Raw genomic sequence first — 26,527 nt, 5'->3', positions numbered from 1 at the left:
GGGAAATCATGTCTGCCCCCAGGCTGAGGGTGTGAGCCACGGCGGATCTGGGAGGCCCATCCGGTTTGGGCCACCATGGGGGTGAGCATCTGTAGGCCAAGTGCAGGCTGAGGTCCCACAGTGGCATCGACGCTCGCCTCTGGCCCCCTCCCCAGCCCCTGGATGTCAGGGTGGCGAAGGCTGTGTGCTAACCCACACCATGTCTCTGACCCGCAGACCCCGGCAGAGAGGCAGCACGGGTGGCCCCCACTGCCCAGAAGAGCAGCTGCCACCAGTGTCCAGGGGATGACGGAGGCCCCTTCTCCAGGTGAGTCCCACAGGAAGCCCGGGATGGTCTGGGCAGCAGCAGGAGCCTGGCCTCGCCCAAGCATGTTTATACGCACACACATGCACTCAGGTGACCAGGGCCCGGGCCTGGGTTCGAGGGCAGGAACTGCGGAGGGAGCAGGCCCAGCACGTCACACATGGTGGCAGTTGTAATAATCACGATACAGAAGTGACCGGCTCGAGAACAGAGTTCCCAGGCAGGGCCTGCCTGCGACTGGTTCCTGACGTGCCTGCTGCTGTCTCCTGGTGGGCACTGCTGCTCCTGGGCACTCTGCCACGTGGTGCCAGGTACAAATGTGGGAATGGAGCCCCAGAGAGGAGAGCAGTGACCCCCTCAGAAGCCCCCAGTGGTGACCATCGGGTTCAGGGGACTCCCTGGGGACCTGCGGAGCATTCAGGGGTGGTCCTGACTGTCCTGAACAAAGGGGGTGCCAGATGGGATCCCTGCCAGCCCCCTAACATGGCACCCTGGTTGGCAGGGAGGCTTGGCGTCACACCTAGGACCCAGCTGGCTCTGCCACAGCTCCCCCTGTGACCTCCTGGGAGTACAGGGTCTCCGGGCCTCGGGCTCCTGAATGCCCACCCTATGTGCGGCTGCAAAGCAGGGGTCAGCTTTAGCCAGCCCCTGGTGGCTTAGTGAGCAGGCCACACAGTTGTGATGGCCATCCCCAGGGCCTAGGGCTCAGCCTGGAGAGGTTCGAGAGCTAGCCACCCCCGGCCAGTGTGGGCTTCCCCCACGCAGCCTCCGGCACCTGGCCAGAGGCTCCGTCTTGCGTCCCCTGCGGCCGCGCGCCCTGCGGCGGGGACTCGAGCGGGCTCGGGAGGGGGGCCGGCGGCGCTCAGAGGCGGGCTGTGCGTCAGGAACCCCAGGTCTAGCTGACTCACTGCGCGGCCCGGGGGGCGCTGTCCGCCGCGGGGCCTCAGTTTCCCCATCCGCGCAATGGGGGTGGGAAGGCGGAGAGGGCTCGCAGCCCACCCCGGGGCGGGGGCGGGGCCGGGGCGGGCCAGGTGGGGCGGGGCCGGGGCGGCGGGCGGGGCCGGGGCCCCTCGGCGCGGTGGCGGCGGCGCGCGCGCGCGTGCGCGCCCCGGATCGGCGGTGAGTGCGGAGGGAGCAGGGCGCCGTGCCCGGGCTCGGGGGGCGCCGAGGGCGGGGGGTCGCTCGCTCTTGGGCTGGGGGCGGGGAGGTCGGGGCTCGCGGTGCGCGGAGCTGGGGGGCGACGCAGAGCGATCGCGGGGAGCCGAGAGGTGAGCGGGCCGGGGGCGCCGGGCGCTGCCGCGCGGGGACCCGACCCCCAGCCCGGGCCCCGCATTCGGCGGCTGGGTCCGGAGAATGGGCCCAGCGGCCTTGGGAAAGGACGCCCCCTGCTGGTGACGGATGACCTGGGCCGGGCCGCGCGGGGGGTCGGGTGGGGGGCGCCGCAGCCCCTCACCCCCCCATCTGGGCCCTGCGGGTCCCCCAGGGCCAGACCCAGGGCCCCGGACCCGGCAGGGCAGTCCAGCCTGGCCGTCTGCTGGGGGGTGTCACACTCCACCCTCACTCCCACCTCCCATGGAGCCCGCGGTGCAGGGGAAGGGGAGGCGTGGGGTGGGCTGTGGAGAAGGCATGTCCCCAGTGAGTCACTTTTGTCGTCTCTCTCCGCCCCCCCCATGGGTCCTAACGTCCAGAGCACCCCTCCCGGTGGAAGGGGGACCCAGGGCCATCGCCCCGCGGTGGAGTCAGGCCCCTCCCTCTGCGGACCCAGCCTCTCCGGGTGGCGGCTGCGGGGAGGCAGCGCGGGGCAGGAGGGAGGGAAGGTGGTGGGCAGGGTTCATGCTGACACCCAGGGCGCGTGAGGGGACGGGACGTTATTGCTTATCAACCTGGAGGCGACGCGGCCGCCCCCACCCTGGCTCCCTGGCCCCAGCAGGGCTGTGACACCAAAGGGAAATGAGATTCTGCCAGCCCAGCACAGGCTGGGCAGCGCCATCGGCTTCCTCCGGCCTAGGGGAAAAGCATGACTTTCAAAAATCGAATCTCTCCCTTCTTAAAGCACTATCCTCTTTCTACACGGCTTTCAGTAGGTAGGGGAGGTGCTGCGATGGGTGTTTGTGGGGTGGCAGTGACACCTGCGTGATGGGTCCTTGGAACCCTGACATGCCCCCACCAGCCCAGCCTGAGCCCGCCAGCCCAGCCTTCCCAGGGCCTACTCCCCAGTGCCCCCTGTTCCCACCATTTCAACTCTTGCCTGGACTGCCAGGCCCTCCCCACAACAGTGTGCTCCCCCAGGGTCCACCCCCAAAGTTCATCTTCCCAAGCTGGCTGTGACTGGCAGGACCTGCGCCTGTCCAGAAACTGCTGAGAAACACCCCTGCTGCCCCAAACTAAGTCCCAACACCTCAGCTGCCCACTGCAGCCTCTGCCTGCTCGGCTGCCCCCCGCCCTGCTCCTCGGGCCTCCAGCAGAGAACAGGGGGTGCAGGAAGTACCCTCTTCCAGCTGCCTTCCTGCCCTGCCTGGGGCTGTGTGGTGCAGTGGGCAGGAGCGCGGGCTGAAGTGCCAGCCGAGCGACCCTGTGGACCGGGCATGGTATCACTCTTGCCTCGGGGTTGGCCTTGCAGGGCTTAGTAACTGCTCACGGTGGTCACTGTTTATGGGACTGACCCTCAGAGCTGGAGGAGGGTCCCCCAAGACCCTAGTGGTGTCTTTGAGGAAACTGAGTTCCCGAGAAGGGGGCGACCTTATCCTGACTCCACACCCCTACACACACACACACACACACACACACGCACGCACAAGTTCAGCTTCTTCCTGTGCCCTTTCCTGCTGGGGGCCCTGCAGGACTGGGGGAACCCAGCCCCTTGGGGGCCTCAAGTGGGAGCGAGGAGGTCCCCTTGGAGCTCCCCAGACTGGCTGCTCATAGGGACAGCAGCGTCCCGTAGACTGCACAGACCCGCCCCCCTCCAGTCCCCTTGGCATGTTGTGCACCATTAATTCTGGGCTGGGGTTTCTCACATTCCCAGGAATCTTCCCGCGACCTCCCTGACTCCTGTCACACCAGGAGAGGGCGGGCAATCAGCTCCACTGGCATGTGTGGGGCTGCTCTGGTCCCCCCGCCAACTGGGCGCCCAGTGGGGCCGCTGTCCGGGGAGCCGGGGAGGCCGTCTGCATGATATTCCAGACCAGTGTGGTCCCCGTGTGGGAGTGACCCCCTCCGCAATCCAGGCCCCGTCCTGGACTCTGAGCAGGACCATAATGGCTCCTGCATGCCCAGTGCCCGCACCCCTGATGGGCTCCCATGCCGCCCCCATGGCTGGCTCCCCGTTTGGCATTTGAGGACACTGAAGGCAAGAAAGGTCAAGCCGGCTGGGCTGGGCTCCAGTTCTGCCCACTGACACCCCATTTGTGGTGTGACTTGGGGGTGCAAGTGTGCCCCTGCCCTGCTGTGACAGGGAGGCCACTGCACCCAGCCAGCAGAGGGAGAATTGGTCCAGATGCTCGCCCTGGGCCCCCACCTTCTCAAGTGAGCTTTCCCGGAGCTGCAGATGCCTGCAGGGTTCGCCCAGACCAAGCTCAAGAGGGTGTAGATGCCTCTCGCCCCAAGCAAGGGCGCCAGCTTCCGTTCTCCGCCCGGACATCTTGTCCTTCTGTGGTCCCTGCGCGGGCTGTTTGTGACTGGCGAGGGGCCAGCCTTACATGTGGAGGCGGGCTGGGGGAGGGGAGAGCTGGCATCCACCGTGGGGGCTCTCCTGCAAAGCGGCTGAGCTGGGCAGGTGTCACTGTCAAAGGGACAATCTCCATTGGCGTATGGGCTTGAGCGGGGATCTGCAGAGGGACTTACAGGGTCATGCCTTGTGCTCCAGGGCACCCTGAGGAGGCGGCCGTCCCACCCAGAGACACGGGCCATGTGGGGCTCCCTGGAGCTGCTTCTGGTGTGGTTCCTGGTGCTGGCAGTGGGCGGCACCGAGCATGTCTACCGGCCTGGGTGAGCCTGGCAGAGGGAGTGGGCGGCCAGGAGCCCTCAGTCCCTCCCCAGGGCGGCCCTCAGTACTTGGGGGAGCTGCGGCTCCTGCTGAGGGTCCTTCCCACAGTGACACTGGGAAGCCCCCCTCCCAGGCTCTCGGCTCCCTTGGGTTCCGGGCTGGAAGGGTCCTGGCTCTGGGAGCCCCTGCTGACTCACTGGCCACCCACACCTCCACAGCCGCAGGGTGTGTGCCATCAGGGTTCCCAGGGGCCCCGTGTCCGAGTCCTTCGTGCAGCGCGTGTACCAGCCCTTCCTCACCACCTGCGATGGACACCGAGCCTGCAGCACCTACCGGTGAGCCCCCACCACCGCAGGGCTCTGTCTGCTGCACATGCACCCTAGGGCTCGGGCCTTCGGAGAAACGGAGGCCCGGTGGGTAAGAGGACTCCTTGCATCCGTGTCCAGGGGGTGGCAGAGACTAATCCTGTTTTAACTTGGCCAGTCCTGGTCTCTGGATGTTACGTAGTCACCTCAACCATCAGTCCCTGCCCCGCTTCCTCCCAGGGCATCCAGTGCATCTGCTCCCCTCCACTTTCGGGGCACTCACCCCCACCCCCGGCATTACTGGCTACGAGTTCTAATCCACTTGGTGTGAGGCCTGCCTCCCCGAAACCTGCCTCAGTTGTCCTGGTCCTGCCCTCGGGGCTCCAGTGGGCACCCCTCTCCCCGTGACAGCCCCTGATGGTCACAGGTGCAGACTCTCCCTCCCCCCGCCCCCAGGATGTCCTGTCGTCCTAACTGTGCCAGCGTGAGGGGCCTGTGTCTCCGGTTCTCAGCTGTGGGGATGTGGCTTCAAAAGATTTTATTTTCTCTAAGGTTTTTGAAGCTGTCCCTGGTGGGACACGCCCCACCCCCTGCTGAGAAGGTAGGGGCCAGGGGCAGTGAGGGTGGGGCCCAGGGCCACCATGGGGCGAGCCATTGTTCCCTGTGCTTGGCAGCTCAGCCACTCTTCCCCCAGCCACTGGGGCGGGTGCCGCATGGGCAGGCGGGGAGGGGCTGGTAAAGCCCCGAGCTGCCTGCTCGGGGGAGAGCCCAGGAGTCCAGGTTTCAGAGGGTCCGGCGGCTCCCAAACGGTGGTCTGAGCAGCGCTGGTCCAGGAGGGCACCCCCAGCATCCAGGGCCCAGCACCCCAGGAGGGAACGGCAGGGTGAAGAATGGGGAGACCAGCCTGCTTCTGCTGATGACCCACTGCGGGATGTGGCGAGCCCCTTCCCCTCGGGACCTAGATCCCTTGCCCCTAGGCTGGGAGGCTTGACCAGGATGGCACGTCTGGGGACACAGCCGGGGGAGGTCCCCACCAAGCCTCGGGGTCCTGCTTGACACCGCAGCGCGGGGTGGGGGGAGATGGCTTGTGCAGTGACCCCGAGGTGCTGTCCCTGGGGGAGAGGACCTCTGGTGGCACCCCTGGGTGACCTTGTCCACTCTGGGGGAAATGGCTCCATGTGGCTTCTGGAGGACATGGAGACCAAGCCAGCCTGGAAGGTGGGTGGACAGGGAGGCAGGGGGCGCCTCACTCGGGTGTCTGGGGAAAGCCCGGCCTGGGCCAGGTGGCACCTACTGAGGCCCCCCCAGAGAGGTCAGGCCCTTCTGAGCTGCCACCCCCCCACCCCCGACAGGACCATCTACAGGACCGCCTACCGCCGCAGCCCTGGCCCAGCCCCCGCCAGGCCTCGCTACGCCTGCTGCCCCGGCTGGAAGAGGACCAGCGGGCTCCCCGGGGCCTGTGGAGCAGGTGAGGGCCGCAGGGCTGCCCGGGGTCCCACAGCACTAGCGATAGTTAAAACAGTGGCCCAGTTAGGCAAGAGTCCACCCCGCTCTCCAGACCCCGGCAGAGCACCTTCAGCTCTTCTTGCAAAACCTGAGCGGAGTGTCTCCTGGCTGCATGGCACCCTTTCCTGGCTGCCACCCCTGCAGGGCCCTGGGGACCCTCCTGAGTTGGTGACAGGCCTCCCCCACCCACAGCAGTATGCCAGCCTCCATGCCAGAACGGAGGGAGCTGTGTCCAGCCAGGCCGCTGCCACTGCCCTGCAGGATGGCGGGGCGACACCTGCCAGACAGGTGAGGCTGGGTCCCCCTCCCAGAGGGGGAGGGTCCTCTGGGCACCTCCCTGCACGTCCTGCGTGGCCCTCTAACGGATGGGTCTTGAGGGGGCTTGGTGTGGGCGCCGCCCCTGCCTGACACCCCTCTTCCCACAGACGTGGATGAGTGCAGTGCTGGAGGGGGCGGCTGTCCCCAGCACTGTGTCAACACGGCGGGGAGTTACTGGTGCCAGTGCTGGGAGGGGCACAGCCCATCTGCGGACGGGGTGATCTGCCTGCCCAAGAGAGGGACCCCCAGGGTCCCCCACCCGATCGCCACAACAGGTAAATTCCCGGGTCGCCCACCCCATGGCTGCTGTGCTGGAGGGGATGGGCCAGGAGGGCCCAGGGGTGGTGGGCCTCACCCCATGGCTCTGTGCTGGGCATGGCGGGGGCACCAGAGGGAACCAGCCCTGGGCTGTGGGCCAGCTCCCGAACCCGGGCCGAAGCGGGCTCTTCCCAGAGGAAGGATACGTGGTGGTTTCTCGCGGGCTCTGTGGGGGGATTGCTGGGGGCACCTCATCTCAGCCAAGAGAGTGGAAGAACCCCCCCACTGGGGTCCTATCTGGGTCCCTGCCCCAGCAGCCTGAGACGCCGCATCTCCGCTGGCGACGGGCCATTATTACTTTTGGTACGCGCTGTGACACTTCAAACTCGTACCGTGAGTAATAATGCGCCGTCGGCAGCCCGGCACCAAGAGCGGCTCGGACCTCGGCTCGGACCACCCTCAGCACGGCGGGGACCCCGGTACCCAGGGGCGGGGGGTGTCCACCCAGAGCCATGTCCCAAGGTGTGCTGAGATGCCACCTCCCGGACCTCCCAGCCGGCCCTGGTGGACAGCCAGGCACAGAACGGGGGAGGGCCTCGCCATGACAGTCGAGGCCACGACAGCCAGGGTTTGAACCCCAGTCTCCGGGGCTGTGCCCCACACCTGGAGCAGAGGTGGGGAGGCGTTCCTGTTGGGAGAAGAGGCCGGCCTGGTTGTGGGGTGAGGAGCCAGGTGTCCCTGACATGGCACGTGGATCTCCCCAGGAGTGGACCGCGAGGTGGCGGAGGAAGTGCAGAGGCTCCGGTCAAGGGTGAACGTGCTGGAGCAGGTGAGGCCTCAGGCTGGGGCCCCGGGGGCCTCAGGCCAGCCCTACCTGACTGTGGAGGCCCTTAGCCCCCTGTTGTCTCCTGTGGCGTGGCTCAACCTTGGGTGGTTGTGGGGTGCGTGGGGGTACCCCGGGCAAGAGGCTTCCTTGACACTGAGGGGGCCCTTGGGCCTGGGCTCCATGCCAGGCAGGGGCAGCGGAACGATGACTGAGACCCCTGGGACAGGAGGGGCTGGGCTCGCCCCCACCCCCTCAGGCCGCATGGAGAGCCTGAAGCCACGTCCAGCCCACCCCTGACCTTTGTCCTTGCGAGGACAGAGTGCCCCTGCGGCCTTTCCACGGGGCCACTGGCCTGGTGACGCTTCAGAAGCTCCAGTCCACCCCTCCCAGCTCCTCTGACCCGGGACCCCAGGTCTTGGGGACCATCAGCCAGGCTGGCCTGGGTGACATCCATCTGTGCCACCCATCTCTGGCTCTCCCAGCACGGCAGCTCCCTCTGGTGGACGTCCAGGGCCGCGCGGCTAGAGCAGGGTCTGGGGGTCGGCAGAGCCATCGCCGGCCAGGCCAGGGCGGTTTTCCGTAAAGCCTTGTGGACCCGAGGGTGAGGGGCTGGCCCAGGCCACTGCAGCCTCCCACGGGGGTCCTCTGCCTGCCCCGCAGAAGCTGCAGCTGGTGCTGGCCCCTCTGCACAGCCTGGCCTCGCGGGCCCTGGAGCACGGGCTCCCGGACCCCGGCAGCCTCCTGGCCCACTCCTTCCAGAAGCTGGACCGCATCGACTCCCTGAGCGAGCAGATCTCCTTCCTGGAGGAGCAGCTGGGGTCGTGTGAGTGCAAGGACCCCACGCCCCCCTCCCCAGCGCAGAGCTTGCCGGTCACCCGGGGTGCACGGGGCTGGGCCAGCAGTGCCCAGAGGCCAGAGGGTGGGTGGGGCAGCCGCAGGCTGAGGGGGCAGATCTGACTGGGCTGGAAGGTGGTGGGGAGCAGTGACCTCTGACCTCAGCCCCCATTCACCCACAGGTTCCTGCAAGAAGGAGCTGTGACAGGCCAGGCCCAGGCCCCCAGAGTCCGTGGATTCTGTCTTCTCACCCCGCCTTCCCCACTGTGCTGGGCAGGGCAGGAGGGGGCACCCCACCACTCCGTAACCAAGAGACCCACAGGGCAGGGTACAGGGGGGGTCCTCCTCTGTGTGAATCCAGCCCCTGCCCGGCCAGCACCCTGGCCTGTGAGCACGGCCCAGCCAGACCTCTGCACCCCGCTGGCTTCAGGGCCTGGTGGGCCCATGGCTGAGGGAAGGTACCAGGGCTCCTGCCCAGAGCCCGGGGCCTGGGGTCGCTCACTGAGCAGTGTGTGTGTGGGGACCCACCTCTGGTCTCTGTCAGAATAAAATGAGACTTGAGGAGCTGCTGTGTCCATGGATGGATTGTGGGGGGCATTCTGAAGCTCGCAGGAGCCTCCCCCAGGCCCACTGCCACATGCTGACTAGTGGGAGGGAGAGGAGGGCAGCCGTGGGGCAGGGAGGGGGGCTCCAGTCACACTGGGCCCTTCTAGGTAGGGTCTTGTCTCCCCTCTCCAAAGGAGGCAGGAGCTGGCCTCAGAGACAGCTTCCTCCTGGTGACAAGGGGCCCCACCCCCAGCCAGTAGCCAAGGAGCAAATCTTCTGCTTCCTTCCCCAGTGCCTGCCAGACCCCGGGTGCGGCTGCCACCTCCAATTAGGTGGACATCCCCGTCCAGTGAAAAAAGTGTTCCAGGATGACTCTGGGCCAAGCCCTGGAAGGGGTGGGGGGGGGGACTTCCACACTGTGCCCCCGTGTAGAAGGAGGCAAAGGCAGTCTCGAAGACCTCCACGTGCTGCCCAGGCTGTGCCGCCCTCATCGCCCTGTGTCCCCGGACGGAAGCCTGAGGCAGCCCTGCCCACCGTCTGAGTGACCACAACTCACCAGGCGCTTCCAAGAGTTAGTTTATAAAAAACAATCACCGAGTGGTACCGATTCAGCAGACTTGCTCCCCAAGGCCGGCAGGAGCAGCAGACTCTGCTTTCCGGCTCCCTGAGGCCCAGGTTGCACAAGACGTGGCATCCCGGCCCCCCCCCGAGCCCCGCCTCTCCCTGAGAGCCTGATGCAGGCCGTGGCTCGCCCCCAGAGCCTGCTCAGCACCCTGAAGGCCCAGGCAGGAGCGTGGAGGGCCTCAGCTCTGGTCACTGTCCCGGGGCCGTGCAGCTCAGCCGGGTCAGCCCATCCGGGGCCCCAGGCCTGCTCCTACACCTGGATCCTGGAGGCTCAGGTGGGCGAGGCCACGTTCTCAGAGCCGGGGGAGGTTCTGGCCGACTCTCCTTTGCATCTGAGGCCAGTGACAGGAAGAGGCCCCCCGCTTCCGGGGCCTGAATGAAAGCCGGGGGAGCCTCGGGAACGAGACACAGTGATCTTTGGCAGCCGGGTGGGGCAGGGGAGGGGGCCCCTCTGTCCATTCTCTAGCCAGGTTCTGCCCCTGCCCACCCCACCCCAGGTCCTGTCCCACTCCAGGCCTTGGCTACTGGGCCGGCTGGGCACCAGGCCCCGCAGTGGCCCCATTCTCCTGGGGCATCTTGGATATGTGGAAGAGGGTGGTCCTCATGGCCTGGTGGCAGGTGTCCATGAGCTTGGGTACATCAGCGACGGTGAGGCCACTGGTGGGGACGGCATCCAGCACCTCCACCTTGACCGTTCCTGTGGGGGTGGGGTGGCGTCAGCAGCCTGGTGGGCTGGGGGCCCACTATGCCTGCTGCCCAGGTCCCCAAGCTGGGGCCTCTCCTCTCCTCAGGGCCACCTGAAGCCCCTCCCTGCCTCCTCGGCCACTGACAGGCCTTCCCTGCAGAGCCTTCCCAGGGCCCAGGCTGGGCTGGGCTCCTCCCTGGACACCTGGGTCTCAGGGGGTTGGTGTTTAATTGAGAATAATCGACACAATTACACACACAGCTCCTAAGTACGCACTCAGCGGGTTTGAACAACTGTGTACGCCCCTATAAGCACCACCTAAGGCACAGAACGTCTCCCCCAGAAAGTGCCCCTCTGGGCAGCCCCCACCCACCGTTCCACTTCCCTCCTGCAGGATGGTTTAGGCAGCTGCGGGGTCTCAGATGTGGGGGAGACATCTTGGCTCCCCCCCCTGCTATCCTTCAGCCTTGGACCCCACCTTCCCACCTGGGCACCAAGCGCCCACGTGCAGGGTCTGGAGGGAAGGGCAGAGGCCCCCAGCTTCATGGTTAGTGGGTGTGGGGATACCTGGCAGGCTGCTGCCCCTGGGATTCAGGCCTGGACGCACTGGCTCAGAAGCCCACTCTCAGGACAGGAAGTGCCCACCTCAAGTCTCCCAATCCTCTGGGAGCCTCAGTTTCCTCATCTGGGAAATGGGACCACTACCACCCACCTCACAGCCCCTGGCTGGAACTCTAGATTCATTCATTCATTCCCTCCTCTCTTCATTCACTCATTCATTCCTCAAATGGTCACTGAGTGGCAGGGGTCTGGCCTACAGCAACCACCCGCAAACAGGAACTATTCTATGGGGGGCCCGGTGTCACAGTAACCGAGGACCAGCCAGGCCTGTGTGTGCGCAGGTCGGGGGGCGCTACCTGAGGTGAAGAGCTTCATCCTGCAGTTGTAGAAGGAGGAGAAGCTGGAGTACACCACCGGGATCACGGGCACCTGTGCACAGGGAGACGCGGCAGCCTGAGGACAGCCCGGGGCCTGCTCCAGCCCACCTGACCCCCAAGGACAAGCTCACAGGGGAGCCCTGCCTTGCCACCTGCCTGCCTCCATATGGGGGCTGCCCACAGCACCCAGGAGGTCCCGGGAGTCCCTGTGACTGCAGGACGGCCACACTGTCCCACCTCAGGGCCCTTCCACACGCTGGCCCCTGGGCCTGGGACACCCTTCATGCCCTGGGGGGCCCAGAGTTCCAGAAACTCATCCTGCACATCTTTACTCAAGCATCCCCTCCTCCAGGAAGCCTTCCCGGGCTGGCACATGTCCATCTGATTCACGTCTGTGTCACCCATTGGGTCCTCTGGTTACCCAGGGGGCAGGGTCCTGTCCAGTTTAGCTGGAGGAGGTTACTGAGGTCTTGCCACCCAACCCCCCCTTCCCCATCTCTCCCTCATCCCAGGGAGGCTGGGGGCCGCTCTAGCCAGGGGAGGGAGCAGGGCCTGTTGGTATCCCTGGAAGACACCAGGGTAAGTCCAATGGTGAGTCCAGTGTCACAGACAGCACCTAAGGGTAATCATTAACCCAGGCGGTCAGGGAGCCTCTCCCCGGCACCAGGAGAGGACTAGGGGGCGCTCAGAACACAGGTAGGCTACAGCCTAGCAGGCCCCGGCGGGGAGCCGGGGAGGAGGGGGAGGGGAGATGACAGGAAACCGTGGCTGAGGCGGCTGCTGCCCCAGCCCCACCAAAGGCACCTCAGTATCTCCTCTCTCCTCCCCCACCACCCCTCCCCCATGCCACCGGCAAAGGGAAGTGACATCAGCCCAGGCACTTGGCAGGGGTGCCCCCCCACCTCCTGGCTAGAGGGGCTGTAGGCCGAGGGCGGGAGAGCCTTGCTTGGGCAGGCTGGGATCAGAACCAGGCTCCCGCCCCCAGCTCGGGGCTCCTCCACCCGGCTCCTCAGCTCCCGCACCCCCATGGGGTCAGCTGGGAGCCTCTGGAAGGAGGGCGCACCTGGCCTTGCTGAGGGCCAGGCACCAGGGGGCGCTAGAGGCCACCTGTCACAGGTGCAGCACTGGAGCAAAGCAGACCCCGGCCCAGCGGCCACCCAAGCCCCACGGGCAGGATGAAAGCCCCCTCCCCCAGCCCCAGACGATGGCTTCCCCTACACGAACTGCCCCAGCACAGTACCAGGGGTGGGACAGGGCGCCCTTCACCCACCAGGAGACCCTGCCCCGTGAATGGATGCACCCCCTGCCTCTCCTGGCGTCACCCCCAGAGCCCAGGGTACCCCCAGGATAACTGCACCCCCGGAGGCCAAGGACCAGGAAAGTACAAAGCCCAGCAGTGGAGCTCACAGCCGGCTCTGCCCAGGCCCATCTCCAGGCCGGGCCGGACCCTGCCCCGCCGCAGGCCTGCTGGTCCAGCCCACTGCTCACTCCCCCCCCAGCCAGGGGTGCTGCGGGACTGAACGGGCACTGAGCACAGCCTTCCTGGGAGGCTCAGCCAGCGGGCGTGCAGCCTCGGTCTTCTGTACCAGCCCCGCCTCCCTCTGGCGGGCCCCTCCCCCGGCCACCTACATGGTGGGGGTGCTCGAGCTCCAGGCACAGGTGCAGCGTGGAGGGCCCTTATTCCAGCTGGTCGCTGGACCTCACCAGGTGTCAGCCTTAACGCTAAGTGAGGAAGGGGCCCAAGGACTGCGCTCCGAGCAGGCCAGGGACCAGGGACCCTGCCCCGTGGGAGGCGGGCCCTGAGCACCAGCGGCCCCCGCCTGGCCGGGAGGTCATCTTCAGCCTCAAGCCAACCTGGACCCGCTTACCCACCCCCTGCTGCCCCAGGAGGGGGAGGCCCTGGCGCACCTGGGCCTGGATCGCCAGGTAGAAGGCACCTTTCTTGAAAGGCAGCAGGTCCCCATTGTCATTCCGCGTGCCCTCGGGGTAGATCCACACTTTGAGCTGCAGGAGAGAGAGGAGGCAGCTGGGCAGGGCTGCACCCGACAGTCCTGGGGCCGCCCCGAGGAGGCCCACTTCTCAGCCGAGACCACCGCTAACAGCTGAGGCCTGAGCATTCTACGTGCAGTCCGCAGACGAGCACCAACGATGCTGAGAGGAAGCTGTGTGGCTCCTCGGACACCTGCTGTTTCACCCTCGATGGAGGCCCAGGCCCCGGGCACTCACGTTCTCCCTGACCATGCGCTCGCCCACGTCGGCCATCACCGTCATGGCGGTACTGGAGCGCTGCCGGTTGATGAAGAAGACACCCCCGAGGTACATGATCAGGCCCACGGGCCCCATAAAGAGCAGTTCCCGCTTGGCGATCTGCACGCAGCGCTGGGGGAGGATCTCCATGAGGCCTGCGGGTGGTAACCGGACACCAGGCGGGGACAGAGAGAGTGAGAGAGAGCAAGCAGCTCAGAGCTGGGTGGCCACCTCCCCAAAGAGGTGCCTTGATCATCAACAGGCCTGGGCCAAGTCACGCCTTCCCCCTGGCTCCCTGGGCAAGTCACTTGGCCTCCAAGCCTCAGTTTCCCACCTGTAATGAAGGGTGCTCTAAAGGGCTCCCGGCTGTCGGGGAGCAGCAGAGCCCTGTGCCTGGCGTCAGGCACACGCAGCCCTGTCCCTCGTCACGCAGCTCAAGGCCCATGGCTGAAGGAGGGCACAGGGCCCACTGGCTGCGCTCATCAGGGCCCAGCCTCTACCTTGCTGAAGCATCCTGCACGTCCCCTCCCCAGGGACCAGGCCAGTATCCTGGGCCAAGCTTGCGGCCGGGAAGGGCCAGCCCTCCCACCAGACCCTTTCGGCCCCAGCCTACCCATCATGTCCAGGATGCTCTGGTGATTAGAAATGATGACACAGGGGTGGTCGACTTCCAGCTTCTGGCGACCGTTTATCTCAAAGCGAAGGCTGTAAACGTACTTGAAGGACCGGACCCACCAACTGATGATGCTAAGAGGGGAGACGGCGCCAGTGAGCAGAGGTCCCGCGGCCCCATCTTGGGCTCTGGCCTGGAGGCCTGGGGAGGGACGTCCTGGTGCAGGCCCAGAGACAGATACAACAGAGAGGCCCTGCAGCAGATGGGGCCCCCACCTCACCTCTCGGGGGCTGGCTACGTGACCCTGAGCTCTCCTTCCCTCCGAGAGCCTTCAGGTCCTGTCCCTCAAGGGGCCAGCGAGTGCTGCCCTGCCTCCTGCCACCCCAGCAGGCGGCTGGCGGGGAAGATAAGGACAGAAGGAGCAAAGCCTCTGGGGGCTGGACGCCTGGCAAAGGGGAGGGCGCCTTCCACATCCCCATTCCAGGGGCCTGTCCTTGTCACCCAGCCCCCACCCACACCCCTGCTCTCTCAGCCAAATGGGGGGCCCAGCTGGAAGGGGGCTGGACGCTGAGAGCCCCCAGGGCCGGGCTGGGTCTGGTTCTCAGCTGTGTCAGCGACTGAAGGACCTGACACTGAGAGAGAAGTCTCTATGCCCAGGCGGAGGTGGCCAGGCCCCCCACCCACACAGCCGGGGGAGGAGACCCAGCTAGAAGTGACCATCTCCTCAAGGCAGTGCCACACCAGGAAGAAAGTGTCGGGACCAAGCGGAGACCTTTGCAAGGAGGTGAAGGTTGCTTCTGGAGTGATGGAAGCCACTACTGACAAGACCAGCATGGCCAGGCACCACGGCGGCAAGGCTGCTTTCCCTCCTTGCCCCGATCCCACAGAGCAGTGCGAGTGCCCCCTTGTCCCAGAGGAAGACACGGGCCTAGAGGGTCATGACTCGCCCAAGGTCTCACGGAGAGAAAGGAGGGGAACCAGGACGTGTGAGGGCCCGGGACTCCTGACCCGGAAGCCCACGGCCTCCGAGCTCCTGCTCCCGGCAGGCGGCTGCCCTGGAACACCCCTGCCCTTGAGGGGCCTCGTCCAAGCAGCACACGATGGGCACGGCCAGGCGTGTCCATGGGCACTGTGGCTTTGCGCTCTAATCATCTATAGGGACTGTGGGCGCTGGCTGGGCGCGGAGAACACAGGGAGGAAGGGTGGCCTGCGCCCCTGCTCTGTGGAGACACTCTGCCCACACCTGGGACAGAACAGGTGCCTGTAGGGGTCAGCCTGCGGGGTGACGGAGCCCGAGGTGTGAGCTCACTGCTCTGCGGCTCCCTGCAGGGCCCCGGGGTCCTTCCCATCCCCAGAGGGTGGGTGGCAACGGGCTGCCCCACTGACCCAAGGGCCCCTGACCCGGAACTGTCCCACTCTCCCAGAAGATTTGTGCACCTGCTCTCCCCACACCCTGGGCCATCTGATCCCAGAGCTGGCTCTCAACAGAGCAGGGACTCAGGGCCAGAACCTTGACTCAAAGGTTTTTTAAATTGCGGTTAAATACACATAACATAAAATTTATCATCTTAACCATTTTTAAGTGCTCACTTCTGTGCACTTAAGCAGTAAGTACTTTCACATTGTGCAATCATCACCACCATCCATCCACAGGACTCTTTCATCTTCCCAAACGGAAACTCTGTCCCCATTAAACACTCACCCCCAGCCCCGCCCCCAGCCTCTGGCACCACCATCCACTTCCTGTCCCTATGAATTTGACTCCTCGAGGGCTCCGGATGGTACAATTTCTAAAAGAGGTCTGTTTAACTGGTTTAAAGTAAGGGCTTATATAAATTATTTCTAAATATAATAAAAATTAACCCAAATGAATTTCAGGATGCTATGATCTAGGAAAACATTTGGTATTAAAGCTAATTTAAGTTTGTTGCTTTTAGAGTTTTAAGCATTAAATATAAAACTTTGTTCTACGTAGGTTTACCAAAAGCCAAACAAATTCATGTTACAAAATTTGGCAGCAAAAACATTGATTGCTGACTTTGCCTAGTATCTCATGAAGTTTTTGGAGGCAATGTAAACATAATTATTGGGAACAAGTAAACTAAACAGATGTAAGAAAGAAAAAAGTTTTGGGGTCAACTTTTTAATAAGAATTATGCCTTATGGTATATATACTTAAAAATAACTTCAAAACCTTTTGATAACTTGAAATCTTAGAGTTTTGCTAAATTAAGTTAAATGATAGAAAATAAAATTTATTGAGTATCTAGGTCATTTCCACATAAGATAAAATATTAGACTAATTACTAAACATAGATTTATCTACCTTTGGCTTCTTATTACAAAGAAACTAGAAAAATACTTGAGTTTATTAACAAACATGTTTTGTGCCACACTGAGAACTTTTCTATGAGAAAGCACATGTTTCTAGACAGTATTTATAAGTCTGCCAATCCACAGCGTGCTAATGTAAAGAATAAGGGAAACATCTCTGTATACAAGGAAAGTAAGATGTGTGTTTTCAGTAAAGAAGGTATAAGAAATGGAGATATTTTTGTTTGTTTATTTTGTTAAGAAAGTAAAGTGTCCAAAAGTACTAGGAAGGAGGGAAGGCGTGAGACCAATTCTGAATGTAAAAAAGAAAGTTGTAGAAGGTTTGTGGAAGAGGAACCCTGAGAAGAGAGTTTTGTGCATGGTCAAGTTGGATAAGATTGAAATGAATTTAATAAAGTAAATGAGTTTTAACATCAGAAGTAAGCTGGTACAAAAACTGGCGTTTGGTTTTCTCTCTCTTAAAAGGATAGTTTTCTCAGGCTTTGAGTCTGCTCTTGATAAGGATATTATGAAAGATTTTCTTCTTCACCTTTGACTAAGCCTATCTAAAAGGCAGAAATTTTATGTTTTGTCAAAATAATTTCCTGTGTTCAAAAAGCTGAGGTCTCTATTAAGAGAGCTAGGTTCTTTTCTTTTTTTTTTTTTTTTTAACTGTTTTACTCTCTAGAATTGTCTTTAATATCTTCTGTTATCATTTTGGATAAATGGATAACTAAGCATTGTTTCACAGTGACCTATGATTCTATTTGACCAAGTGTTTTAAAACCTTTTGATGTTTGACAAACTTACCCAAAATTCAAATCCTAAATAAAGGCTTTCTTTTGACTTGAAAGTAACTTTGAGAATTTTCAGCAAACCCCTGGGACTTCTCAAAGAATTTGTTCTCTCTTCCTATAAAGAGAGAGATACTAAACTAATTAGGTTTATTTGGTATGTTAAATTGTATGGGAAGCGTTGTCAAATAAGTGATGATAAACCTTCTTAGGTTATATTGCATGGGTAAATGTTATTAATATCAATGTTCTAAAAATTATATAAAATTCCTAAAAATATGATATATCCTAGTATAATTCTACTCATTATCTTAAAATGTGTTATAGAAATAACCAAATTTCCTTGTCAGTTGCACTGTAATCGGATCTTTAACCATGCCACTTTAAGTCTTTTGTCATCTGTAGACAGTTTTTGTTTTACTCTGATGCTTTTGCAAAAATGTTTCATCTTCAGAGAGATTCATGGAAAGGACTCTGACACTTACTCCAGAATACAGGTTTCTGATGAACTTTCAGATCATAAAACTGAACTGGATTTAAAGAAATCATTCCTCTTAAGCTATCAACAATTTGCTAAGATATACCTTTGTGAACAAAGATGAAACATTTACTTTTTCTCCTTACCTGATCCCTCCAGAATTCAGAAACTCTCGGTGAGTATTCTTATTTTCACTTATATAAATAATCAGGCCAAGTTTTTAATATAAACAAATTAGTTTTACAGTGATTATCTTTGGTAAAAAATGAGGGTAATTGTGGAGAGAAAAATTATATTACACCTTTGGAGATGTTGGATTCTAGTCCTGTTAATTGTCTTTGAGGTTTGTTATATATTTGTAGACTGGACTCCCCTGGCTTAAGGTATTGCTTTTGGTTGCACTGACTGTTCGCAGTGCCCTCTTTGGAAAACATGAACTGACCCTACTTGGGATGGTCCTGGCAGATCAGTGTCTGTGGGTACACAACCTTCTGTGGATCCCCTGTAGTCTTATGTGAGTACCACCAGCTATTGTAAGTCTCTACTGTCTTATACTCAAGTCCATCATCAACAGGTTAAAAAAGCTTTCCCAGATTCCAATTTAAAGGATCCTGTTGGTCACAGTCTAGAGCCTGGTGACTGGGTGCGTCATCAGAGGAAGACAGCCCTTGAGCCCCAGTGGAAAGGACCTCACCAAGCGCTCCTGACCCTTGACACTCCTGCAGAACTAGAAGGCACTGAACCTTGGAGACACGTCTCACAGCTAAAGAAGTTTCCACCTGACATCTGGTCCTGTACAAACACTGGAGATCTCCAAATCAATTTGACTAGAAAGAGAAGCAGCTGACATCTGAGGCAGACAGCTCTCCCCAGATGACTAGACCTCTTACATGCTGTTGTTTCTTGCCTTATTTTCTCCCTCTCTTTCTTGGAAAGACAATACTCTTAGCCGCGTCTCCCAATCTATTACAAAAGAGGGAAATCTTTCTAACTATTGAGTTTGTCATCAGAAGCCCCATTCTGTCCATGAACCTAGATAATCCTTTAGTACATTTAATTACCAATCTCTCCACCATTCCTCCTCTAATTCATTGTGCTAAGTGTCTAGAATTTCTTGCCTAACCAATCAAACCTCCAGGGATTTAATAGGTAACATTTATAACTGTTGTAAATACCTCTTGTTGTACTTGGGTCAACACCTCCGGGAACGTAGAGACAGAACAAGACAGAATTCGGGCAAAAGCCGAATGGTTAAACGCAGGGCCTCCTGACATCCTAGTTCTTTGGTCTCTTTAGCTGGCCACCCCCAGGCATTGCCTCCTGGTTCAGGTCTATTCTCCAGTTTACACCTAGCATTTTGTTTATTATAGGAATTCTCGTTGCTGTTAAACTTTGTCTCCTCTGCACAGCTCCATGTTATAAAAACGCCACTCAGATAATGATCACTCAGTGCTTTGCAAGGATTAGTAAGGCTTGTGAAACTTCACATAAGAAGTTTCAAGGAACTGCAGGAGATGTTTACCCTTAAAGGAACATGACGGTAGAGACTTCCTCTGCTCTGGCGCTCTGGTTGGTCATGTGGCTAAAGGCTCCTAAGGAAACCGCTTTCCCTCCTATGTGGGACATGACATACCAGGAATGAGCCTTCCTGGCGATGAGGGACAATGACGCTTTGATGGCCGATCAGCAATGCTTTCCAATAGTCGATCAGCAATGCTTTCCAATAGTCGATCAGCAATGCTTTCCCGAGTTTGATCAGCGATGCTCTCAGAGAAAGATCTTGATCAACAGGGGGAAAATGTGGACGATGACGTGAGTGGAGCCATATTAGAATAGAGCCGGAGCAGCCATTTCAGAGGAATTGCCTTGCACGTCTTGTTATCTTTATCTTCCAAACTGAACCAAACCACCAATGTTCCAAGAAGTCACAAAGACGAGAATACTGTCTGTAAGGACTGATGGAACTGCACTCAGCTGATGACCGGATCGCCAACCAGTCAATGGAGCACAAGTCTAGCCTTTAGCCTGATGACTGAACCTCAGGCCAATCTACGAAGTACAAAGCCAGCCTTACTCATCGAGCACCAATGACTCTTCTTGAATACAGCTCACCTCATCCTCCTCCCTTTTTCCCACAAAAGTCCTGAGCCCCTCTCCTGTAATCAGGACACAATTTGGGTTCCTACCTGAATCTGTGCTCCACAAATTGCAATTCCTTGATCCCAAATAAATGCTTTGCCTCTTAAACTGGCTTCTGTTTTCGCAGGTTGACAGTATCTACAGTCATGGGCTGCACAGCGTTTCAGTCAACACCGGGCTGCATTTATCGCAATGGTCCCCAAAGATTAGCACCACAGAGCCTAGGTGTGTAGCAGGCTGCACCATCCAGGTTTGTGGAAGTACACTCTGTGACATTCGCCCAACCACGAAATCGCCTGACCACACATTTCTCAGAACGGATTCTCATCAGTAACAGACACATGACTCTACTATCATTTTGACAGTGTTTTCTCAAAGAGGAAGGAAGCAAACCAAGCTTTGCAGAGGCTCCTGGAGCCAGCAGACATTTCCGGGCGCCCACTGGGCGCCACCAGGTACATGGTGCCCAGGCAGAGAAACTAGGCCAGTCCTTCCCCGGGCAGAGCAGAGCGCACTTCTAACAGAAGAGGCAGGATGGAAGCTCCCACCCCCACCCCACGCCTGACGTCTGTTGAACACTGACTACGCACCAAGGGAGGACACGAGCCACCGCGTTCTGTTCAGAATCAGACGATAACCCCACAAGATCTGCTCAGTCATTACACCCGCCCTACAGAAGAGGAAGTGAGGCTCAGCAGAGTCAAGTGACTTGCCCAAGGTCACACAGCAGGGAAGCCAGGATGGGCCTGAGCCCACCTCTGACCTGGCTTTTGAAAAATGTGTGAAAAATGCCGGGCAGAGGGCATGCTGGAAGTCGGGTGAAGGCTCAGGGATTGCAGGGGTTCAGAATTGCAGGATGGAATTCAAGACTCCAGAAGTTCATTCTGAGGCCTCCTTCCCTCCCGCAGGGGCTCTAGAACCCCCACCCAACCGCCAGCAGGGCTAGAAGCAGCTCTGTCCTCTTCTGCCAGCCAGAAGTTCCTCTCCCGCCAGCCAGAAGTTCCTCTCCCAGCCCAGGCCTCGTCCTGAGTGCCAGCCTTCCTGTGCCCCAAGCCTATACCCGACCTAAATGCCCCTCCCATCAGCCACAGGAGTCGGGGGGCTGCCCCATCCTCTTCCCCACAGGAGCCAGGGCCCCAAAGCTTGAGGCAGGTGTCACGGGTCCTCACCCTGGGACATGGTCACACAGCTCTGGCCACTGTCCCACATGCTGCAGCCTCCAACTCCATGACCCTGCCTCCCCAGCAGGCCAGCTGGGTGGAGCCAAGGTCGCCTGAAGCCCAGGTGGCCCGGGGATGGGTTGGGTGCCTGGCCCGGCATTCTGGAAGCACTGCTGACAGCTGCCAGGTGGGTGACTGGTGCCAGCTTTCCACGGCAAGGCAGACGGCCCCGGAGCAGGCCCCTCCAAGTGCCTGCAGGGGCAGCCACCTCCTCAAGCAGCGGGGACGTCCTGGCCCTTCCTGGATCTTTCTCAGGAGCCCTCCACTTCACCCCAGACTGGGACCACTGGCCTAGAAGTGAGCACCATAAATGTCATAGATTCTTCTGGGGCCCGTGGGGGCCCAGGCTGGGCTGCGGGCAGCCGCCAGAGGACATCTGGGCCCCTCCCACACTCTGGGTCAGACTGACCCAGATTTGAATCCCGGCTCTCTTCTCACCAGCTGTGACCTTGGGCAAGGCACTTGACCTCCCTAAACTTCCGTTTCTGCCTGTGAAATGGAAAGGGGGTAGAGGGATCAAGCGCGATGAGGCTGGGACGCCCCATAAGAGCTGCGGTACCCCGAGCCCTCCATGAACAGCGCCTGTGATGATGAAGGCACAAGCAGCAGAGAAGAACCCAGAGTAAATGAAAGCAAGAGGCCCCCCCACTGGCCCACCCCTCCCCCAGCCACACCTGTTCCAGGTAGCTGGGAGGCAGCTCAAGGCGAGGCCCGGGCCACCTGTTGACTTTTGCCCTCAGCCCCTGGACTCGGGCTAGGTGGCTCGTGGGAAACGGGGACAGCTGTTTCGGCCGAGGTGTGCCAGTCCTCAGCCAGAGCCCACGGGACCTGTCCCGGAGAGCAAGAGGCTTGGTAGGGTTCATTTAGGGGCAGCCCAGCTGGGAAGACAGCACACAGAGCCATGGATCTGCTCAGGGGACACAAGGCCCCAGCGAGCATTTTCCAAGTGTCAACAAGTTTCCAACAGGTGTCATTTGACCAGAAGCACAGGAGGGAACAGGGCCGGGGGGCGGTGGTTCCAGCCCGTGCCGACGCCCAGAGGTGTTAGGAGGCCACTGCAGGAGTGGGGAGAACCCAGGGCTGGAAGGAGGTGGGGCCAGCGAGGGACACCCTCCCAGCTCTCATTAATGAGCAAGAAGCTCCAGGGGGGCTGGCCCGACAGCGTGGTGGTTAAAGTTCACGTGCTCTGCTGTGGTGGCCTGGGGTTCACAGTTTCAGATCCCAGGCACGGACATACACGCCACTCATTAAGCCATGCCGTGGCAGGCATCCCACATAAAATAGATGAAGATGGGCACAGACGTTAGCTCAGGGCCAATCTTCCTCACCAACAAAAAAAGAGCAAGAGGCTCTAGGGCTTGCAGGAGCTCTGGTTTCTGGGCCTATAGAAATACATCCAGAGGAGAGCCTGCCCCTTGCCAGCCCACCCCAAACAAAACAAGGGTTCCTGTGAGACCAGGGCCCCGGGCCAGTGCCCAGGTGCTGCCGGCTCCTCAAACGCACTGTGTCCTCATTCACGTATCCCCCCAGGATCATGAGTGGCTGACAGCTCTAGCTAAGAGACTGGGCCGTCCTGGGTTCAAACTCTGACCAGCTTCAAGTCCCCTGGCCTCTGTGGCCAAAACCATGCCCATTCTCCCCTCCCTGATGTTTCGCGTGGGCCCAGGCTGCACAGACTGAGCGCCTCACTGCCTGGCCCCCCCCGCAGCTAAGAGCCATGCCCCCCAGGCCCTGGTCATTAGGGTGGACACAGAAGCGTGCAGTTCAATCCCCAGAGGTCCTGCTGCAATAGTGGCATGGTGGACCCTGAGAACGACAGGGCCACAGGACAGAGGGGCAGGAAGCTTTCTGTGGCCTTGGGCCACCCAGCTCTGGTCTCCTGTGATGCACGAAAGAGCAAACTCTCCTGGTTAAGTCGCTGTTATTAGGGTTTCCTGCACCCAAGCCCAATTCTAACACACACAGCTTCCCTGGGCTTCACTTTCCTCTCTGTCAAATGGGGTAATAAGGGCATCTGCCTCCTGGGACAACGAAACGTGGCTTTCTACTCTACCCCAGCCCTGTACACACAGCACTGAGCACTGTCAGCCTGGGAGGGTGCCTGGTCTCAGCCCCCCAGCCCGGTTAGAACAGTCTGCCTCAGCTCTTCGGTTCTCATCACTGTTCCCTGCACAGTCAGAATTCGAGTCTAAACAGCGGAAGGCTCCTTGGTGCCAGCCCAGAGCCCCACGGGGAGGGGCCACCACTCAGGGGGAAGATGGGACAGTGGGGGAGGGGCATGGCAGGGCTGCCCCTCCCAGAGCTCACGGCTTGCCCCAAGCCTGGTCTCCTGCCCCAGGCGACTATGGCGCTGCCCCTAATCCCTAGTGCTGGGTGGACACAGAGGGAAAATGAGAAGCATGCGCTCTGCGGTCCCTCTAGAGGGTTTGCATCCCAATTCTACCAGGTCCCCTCTAGGACCCTCCTCCCCTACCCCCCTTGGAGGCCTTAGTTTCAAGCTGCTTCTCTGAACCTCAGACTCTTCATCTGCAAAACAGGACACATAATAATGCCTATTCCCAAGATCGAGGCATCTGCGGTGCACAGTCGGTGCACGGGAGATGGAAGTGGAGACCATGGCACTGAGGACGGCGGGCACAGTCCTTCCGGAAGTCGGGGTGGGACTGGGGAGGAAAGCAGCGGGCAGGCAGGGTGCTCAGCCATGCCGGGACAAACTGGTCAGCCCCGGCACATCCCGGCGGAGGAGGAGCCTGAATAGAGAGGGTAGGGAGGCTGCCCGCGCAGCCCCGCCCACACCTCCGCCGCTGTCCTGCCGGGTCCTGCCCCTGACCCAGGGCCTGCAGGGATGCAGCACCTGCGCATTCTCTGCATTTCTGAGCCCCCCCACAGCCACATCCCTCAGGGAACTCATGTTCACAACGCGCCCCACCCCAGACTCTGCCGCCCCTACCCCGTTCATCTCTGTGACCCACCCCTGCGCCCCTACCCCCGTTCATCTCTGTGACCCACCCCTGCGCCCCTACCCCCGTTCATCTCTGTGACCCACCCCTGCGGGATCTAGCGGGACAGGGGAAGGAGGCTGGGCCCCCAGGCCTGCCTTCTCCCTGAGGAGAATAGAGTTCCTGCTGTTTTGTCCAGAGCGGCCCCTTCTCGGAGCCTGAGTCTGGACGCTGCCCTGGGGAGGGGAGGGCGGCAGGATGCTCCCACCAGAGCACCCTCAGGGCCTCCAGGGTCCTGAGGAGGACACCCTTGCTGGCCAGAATCTGGGGTGAGGCTGGGGGCTGAGCCCAGCTCTGGGCTGAGGAGAGCAAGCCCATGCCAGCAGGGGCCAGAGGACCAGGGCTGGCAGGCAGGGGTGGGCAGGCCGAGACCTAGTTTGGCCGGCCTGCCAGGGCCAGCCACCTCGCCTAGTCAGAAAGGAGGCTGGGGCCTTCTGAGTTGTCCCCTGGGAAGCAGCTTTGAAGTCCAGGCGGCAGCCCTTGAAGAACAGGTTGGGCCTTTTAAAAGACAAGGAAGCAATTTGTAAAGAGGCCACCTGGGGAGGAAGAGGGTCACCTCCAGAATCTCCTGTCACTCCTGCTGAAAACCCACTTGCACCCCAGGATGGCCAGGCCCAGGGCTCCTGCTGCCTCAGAACCAGACATGCCATACCCCGGGCCTGGTTCTGGGAGGACAGCAACCCCCCTAAGGAGCCCACTGGCCTGTTGCTCCCTTAACCCACTCCCCCCAACCCCGCTACTCTGCTCCGGCCCCCAGCACATACTGAGTGGAGGCTTCTGCCTGCAGGGGATCCTAGGACCTTAATCTCCAGACAGCCTTCAGAGATGCACACAGCCTCGGGCATCTCTGCCCTGCGAAGCCTGGGGCCCGGCCCTGAGGATTCCCTGTTTGTGGAAACAGGCCCTCCCCTCCCCAGAGGGCACTCCATTAAGAAGACCACTGGAAGGCCAACACCTGGCTGCCCCTGGGCCTTTGTTCCCTGGGTCGCTGGCCTGGGCCATTTGGGGGGGACCTATTGAGCACACCACGCCTGAAGACCCAGCCAGGAGGGGCCATGAAGCGTGGGCCAGGCCCAGCAGCATCAGCCGGCCGGGCTGGGCAAGGACAGAGACGGCAGAAAGCCAGGCACCCTCACCCACCCCACTGCCCTGGAACCACACAGCGGGGGGGCGGGGGGGGGGTGGCTCAGGGACCACGACATCCCCACACCAGGCCGCAGCCCAGAGGCCATTGCAAAAGCCGCAGAGAGAAATGTGAGTGACAGCCCCCGGGGATCTGAAGCTAGGAGAAAGGGCAAGAAGGAGCCCTCTCTCAGGCAGGGACCCCCCCAGCCTCTGACCAGGAGAGGCCCCCAACTCTTCTGGTCACTCTAGCCTGACCTCCCCTTACCAACCCACACCCTGGCCTAAGAAAGCAAAGCTCCCCCACGCCCGAAAGCCTCCACAGGAAAATTCCAGCCACCACCCCGTTCCTTCCCCCACGGGCTAACTCCCCACCTTCCCCAGCATGGAGTCTTCCCACCTTCCTGCGAAGAGGAAGGAAAGGGAAGGAGGGACCTGCCCCGGCGCCTGAACACAGGTGCATCCATCACCTGGCGAGTGGGCGGGAGGGGGGCGGGTGGAGAGAAGAGACGGACGCCACACGCCCCAGCGCGCCCAGTCCAGGCGGCGCGGTGCTCCGGCAGGGCCCACCCGCGGCAAGCCCCGCCCTCCCGGCCTCGGTTTCCCCGCGGGTGAAGCAGGACTGAGCCGGTCCCAGCTTGGTCCAGTCCCCTTCCTCTCGGAAAGCCGCTCGGCCACCCGCCACCCGGCACGCCCTCCGCTGGGCGCAGGGACGAGACTTGTTTAAATCCCTCAGGGTCTGCCCCTGGGCCGGGGCCTCCTGGCAAGGGCGCGGGGACATTGTGACGCCAGCTCCCGGAGATGCCTGCCCGCCCCGGCCGCCTCCCCGGCCGCGCTCTCAGTTCTGCTCTCCCCTCGCGCGCCCGCCCGCCCGAGCCCGGGGAGGCAGGAAGGAAGGAAAGGGGAGAAGAAAGTTAGGGAAGCGGAAGCGGGCGGCGGCCCGGCGCTCCCCACGCCGCGCGGCCCCGCTCCCGGGCGCTCCCCCCGCGCGCTCCCCCCGGGCGGCCGCCTTGCCTCATGTTCTCCACCGTCCGGCCGCCGTGGCGCAGCAGGCAGACGGCCGCGGCCAGGATGGAGGCCGTGAAGCAGAGCACGCAGTACAGGGCGATCTTGGCGTAGAACCTGGCCGCGCGGTTCAGCTGCACGAGCAGCAGCAGCAGCAGCAGCGCCGCGCTCAGCCACGGCCAGAGCTCCATGGCCGGGACGCGCCCCGACGGCGCGGGCCTGGAGTCCCCGCCTCGGCTCGGGCTGCCGACGGCTCTCTCTCCTCCCCGCCCGGCCCGCGCCCCTTATTGCGAGGGCGGAGGGGCGGGGCGGCCGGGGTGGAGCGAGGAGCGCGCGCCGAGGAAGCGGCTAGGTGCGGCGCGCCCCGCCCCGCGTCGCCCCCACCGCGGCCGCCGGTCCCCGCGCGCCGGCGCCACCCCTGCCCGGGGCCGCCCGGCCCCGCCCCGTGTCACCCGCCCCGCCCTGCCCCGC

The 26,527-nt window shown here is 61.0% G+C and overlaps 2 protein-coding genes across 4 annotated transcripts; one reads left to right on the top strand and one right to left on the bottom strand.

Moving 5' to 3' along the window:
- Positions 1-288: 288 nt before the first annotated feature.
- On the top strand, positions 289-8,906 carry EGFL7 (EGF like domain multiple 7). Of its 3 annotated transcripts, XM_058524461.1 has the most exons (9): positions 289-307; positions 4,167-4,288; positions 4,505-4,621; positions 5,944-6,059; positions 6,290-6,385; positions 6,523-6,690; positions 7,438-7,502; positions 8,160-8,322; positions 8,516-8,906. In XM_058524461.1, the coding sequence occupies exons 2-9, from the start codon at positions 4,209-4,211 to the stop codon at positions 8,536-8,538; spliced, it is 828 nt and encodes a 275-aa protein (XP_058380444.1). In that variant the 5' UTR covers positions 289-307; positions 4,167-4,208; the 3' UTR covers positions 8,539-8,906. The 3 variants fall into 3 exon arrangements, with proteins under 3 accessions (XP_058380444.1, XP_058380445.1, XP_058380442.1); XM_058524462.1 differs by lacking the exon at positions 289-307 and having other exon boundaries at positions 4,041-4,288; positions 6,293-6,385; XM_058524459.1 differs by lacking the exon at positions 289-307 and having other exon boundaries at positions 4,044-4,288.
- Positions 8,907-9,438: 532 nt separating this feature from the next.
- On the bottom strand, positions 9,439-26,299 carry AGPAT2 (1-acylglycerol-3-phosphate O-acyltransferase 2). The gene is made up of 6 exons (XM_058524458.1): positions 26,066-26,299; positions 13,987-14,120; positions 13,353-13,528; positions 13,035-13,130; positions 11,106-11,178; positions 9,439-10,200 (listed from the first exon to the last, which is right to left on the bottom strand). Exons 1-6 carry the CDS (start codon positions 26,245-26,247, stop codon positions 10,025-10,027), a joined length of 837 nt encoding a protein of 278 aa, XP_058380441.1. The 5' UTR covers positions 26,248-26,299; the 3' UTR covers positions 9,439-10,024.
- Positions 26,300-26,527: the final 228 nt, after the last annotated feature.

This window comes from Diceros bicornis, chromosome 28 (assembly GCF_020826845.1).
Source record: "Diceros bicornis minor isolate mBicDic1 chromosome 28, mDicBic1.mat.cur, whole genome shotgun sequence".
Taxonomy (NCBI): Eukaryota; Metazoa; Chordata; class Mammalia; order Perissodactyla; family Rhinocerotidae; genus Diceros; species Diceros bicornis.
Note: the sequence above shows the minus strand (reverse complement) of the source record. Positions and strands in the feature narration are given on the sequence as shown.

Bases quoted from the DNA above. Each gene is read 5' to 3' on its own strand.
- EGFL7 (XM_058524461.1), top strand. From the start codon at position 4,209: ATGTGGGGCTCCCTGGAGCTGCTTCTGGTGTGGTTCCTGGTGCTGGCA. The intron at 4,289-4,504 runs GTGAGCCTGGCA...ACACCTCCACAG, and splicing joins GAGCATGTCTACCGGCCTGG to CCGCAGGGTGTGTGCCATCA. The intron at 7,503-8,159 runs GTGAGGCCTCAG...CCTGCCCCGCAG, and splicing joins GGGTGAACGTGCTGGAGCAG to AAGCTGCAGCTGGTGCTGGC.
- AGPAT2 (XM_058524458.1), bottom strand. From the start codon at position 26,247: ATGGAGCTCTGGCCGTGGCTGAGCGCGGCGCTGCTGCTGCTGCTGCTG. The intron at 13,529-13,986 runs GTAGGCTGGGGC...TACCACCCGCAG, and splicing joins GAGCATCCTGGACATGATGG to GCCTCATGGAGATCCTCCCC. The intron at 10,201-11,105 runs GTAGCGCCCCCC...CCACCCCCACAG, and splicing joins GATGAAGCTCTTCACCTCAG to GAACGGTCAAGGTGGAGGTG.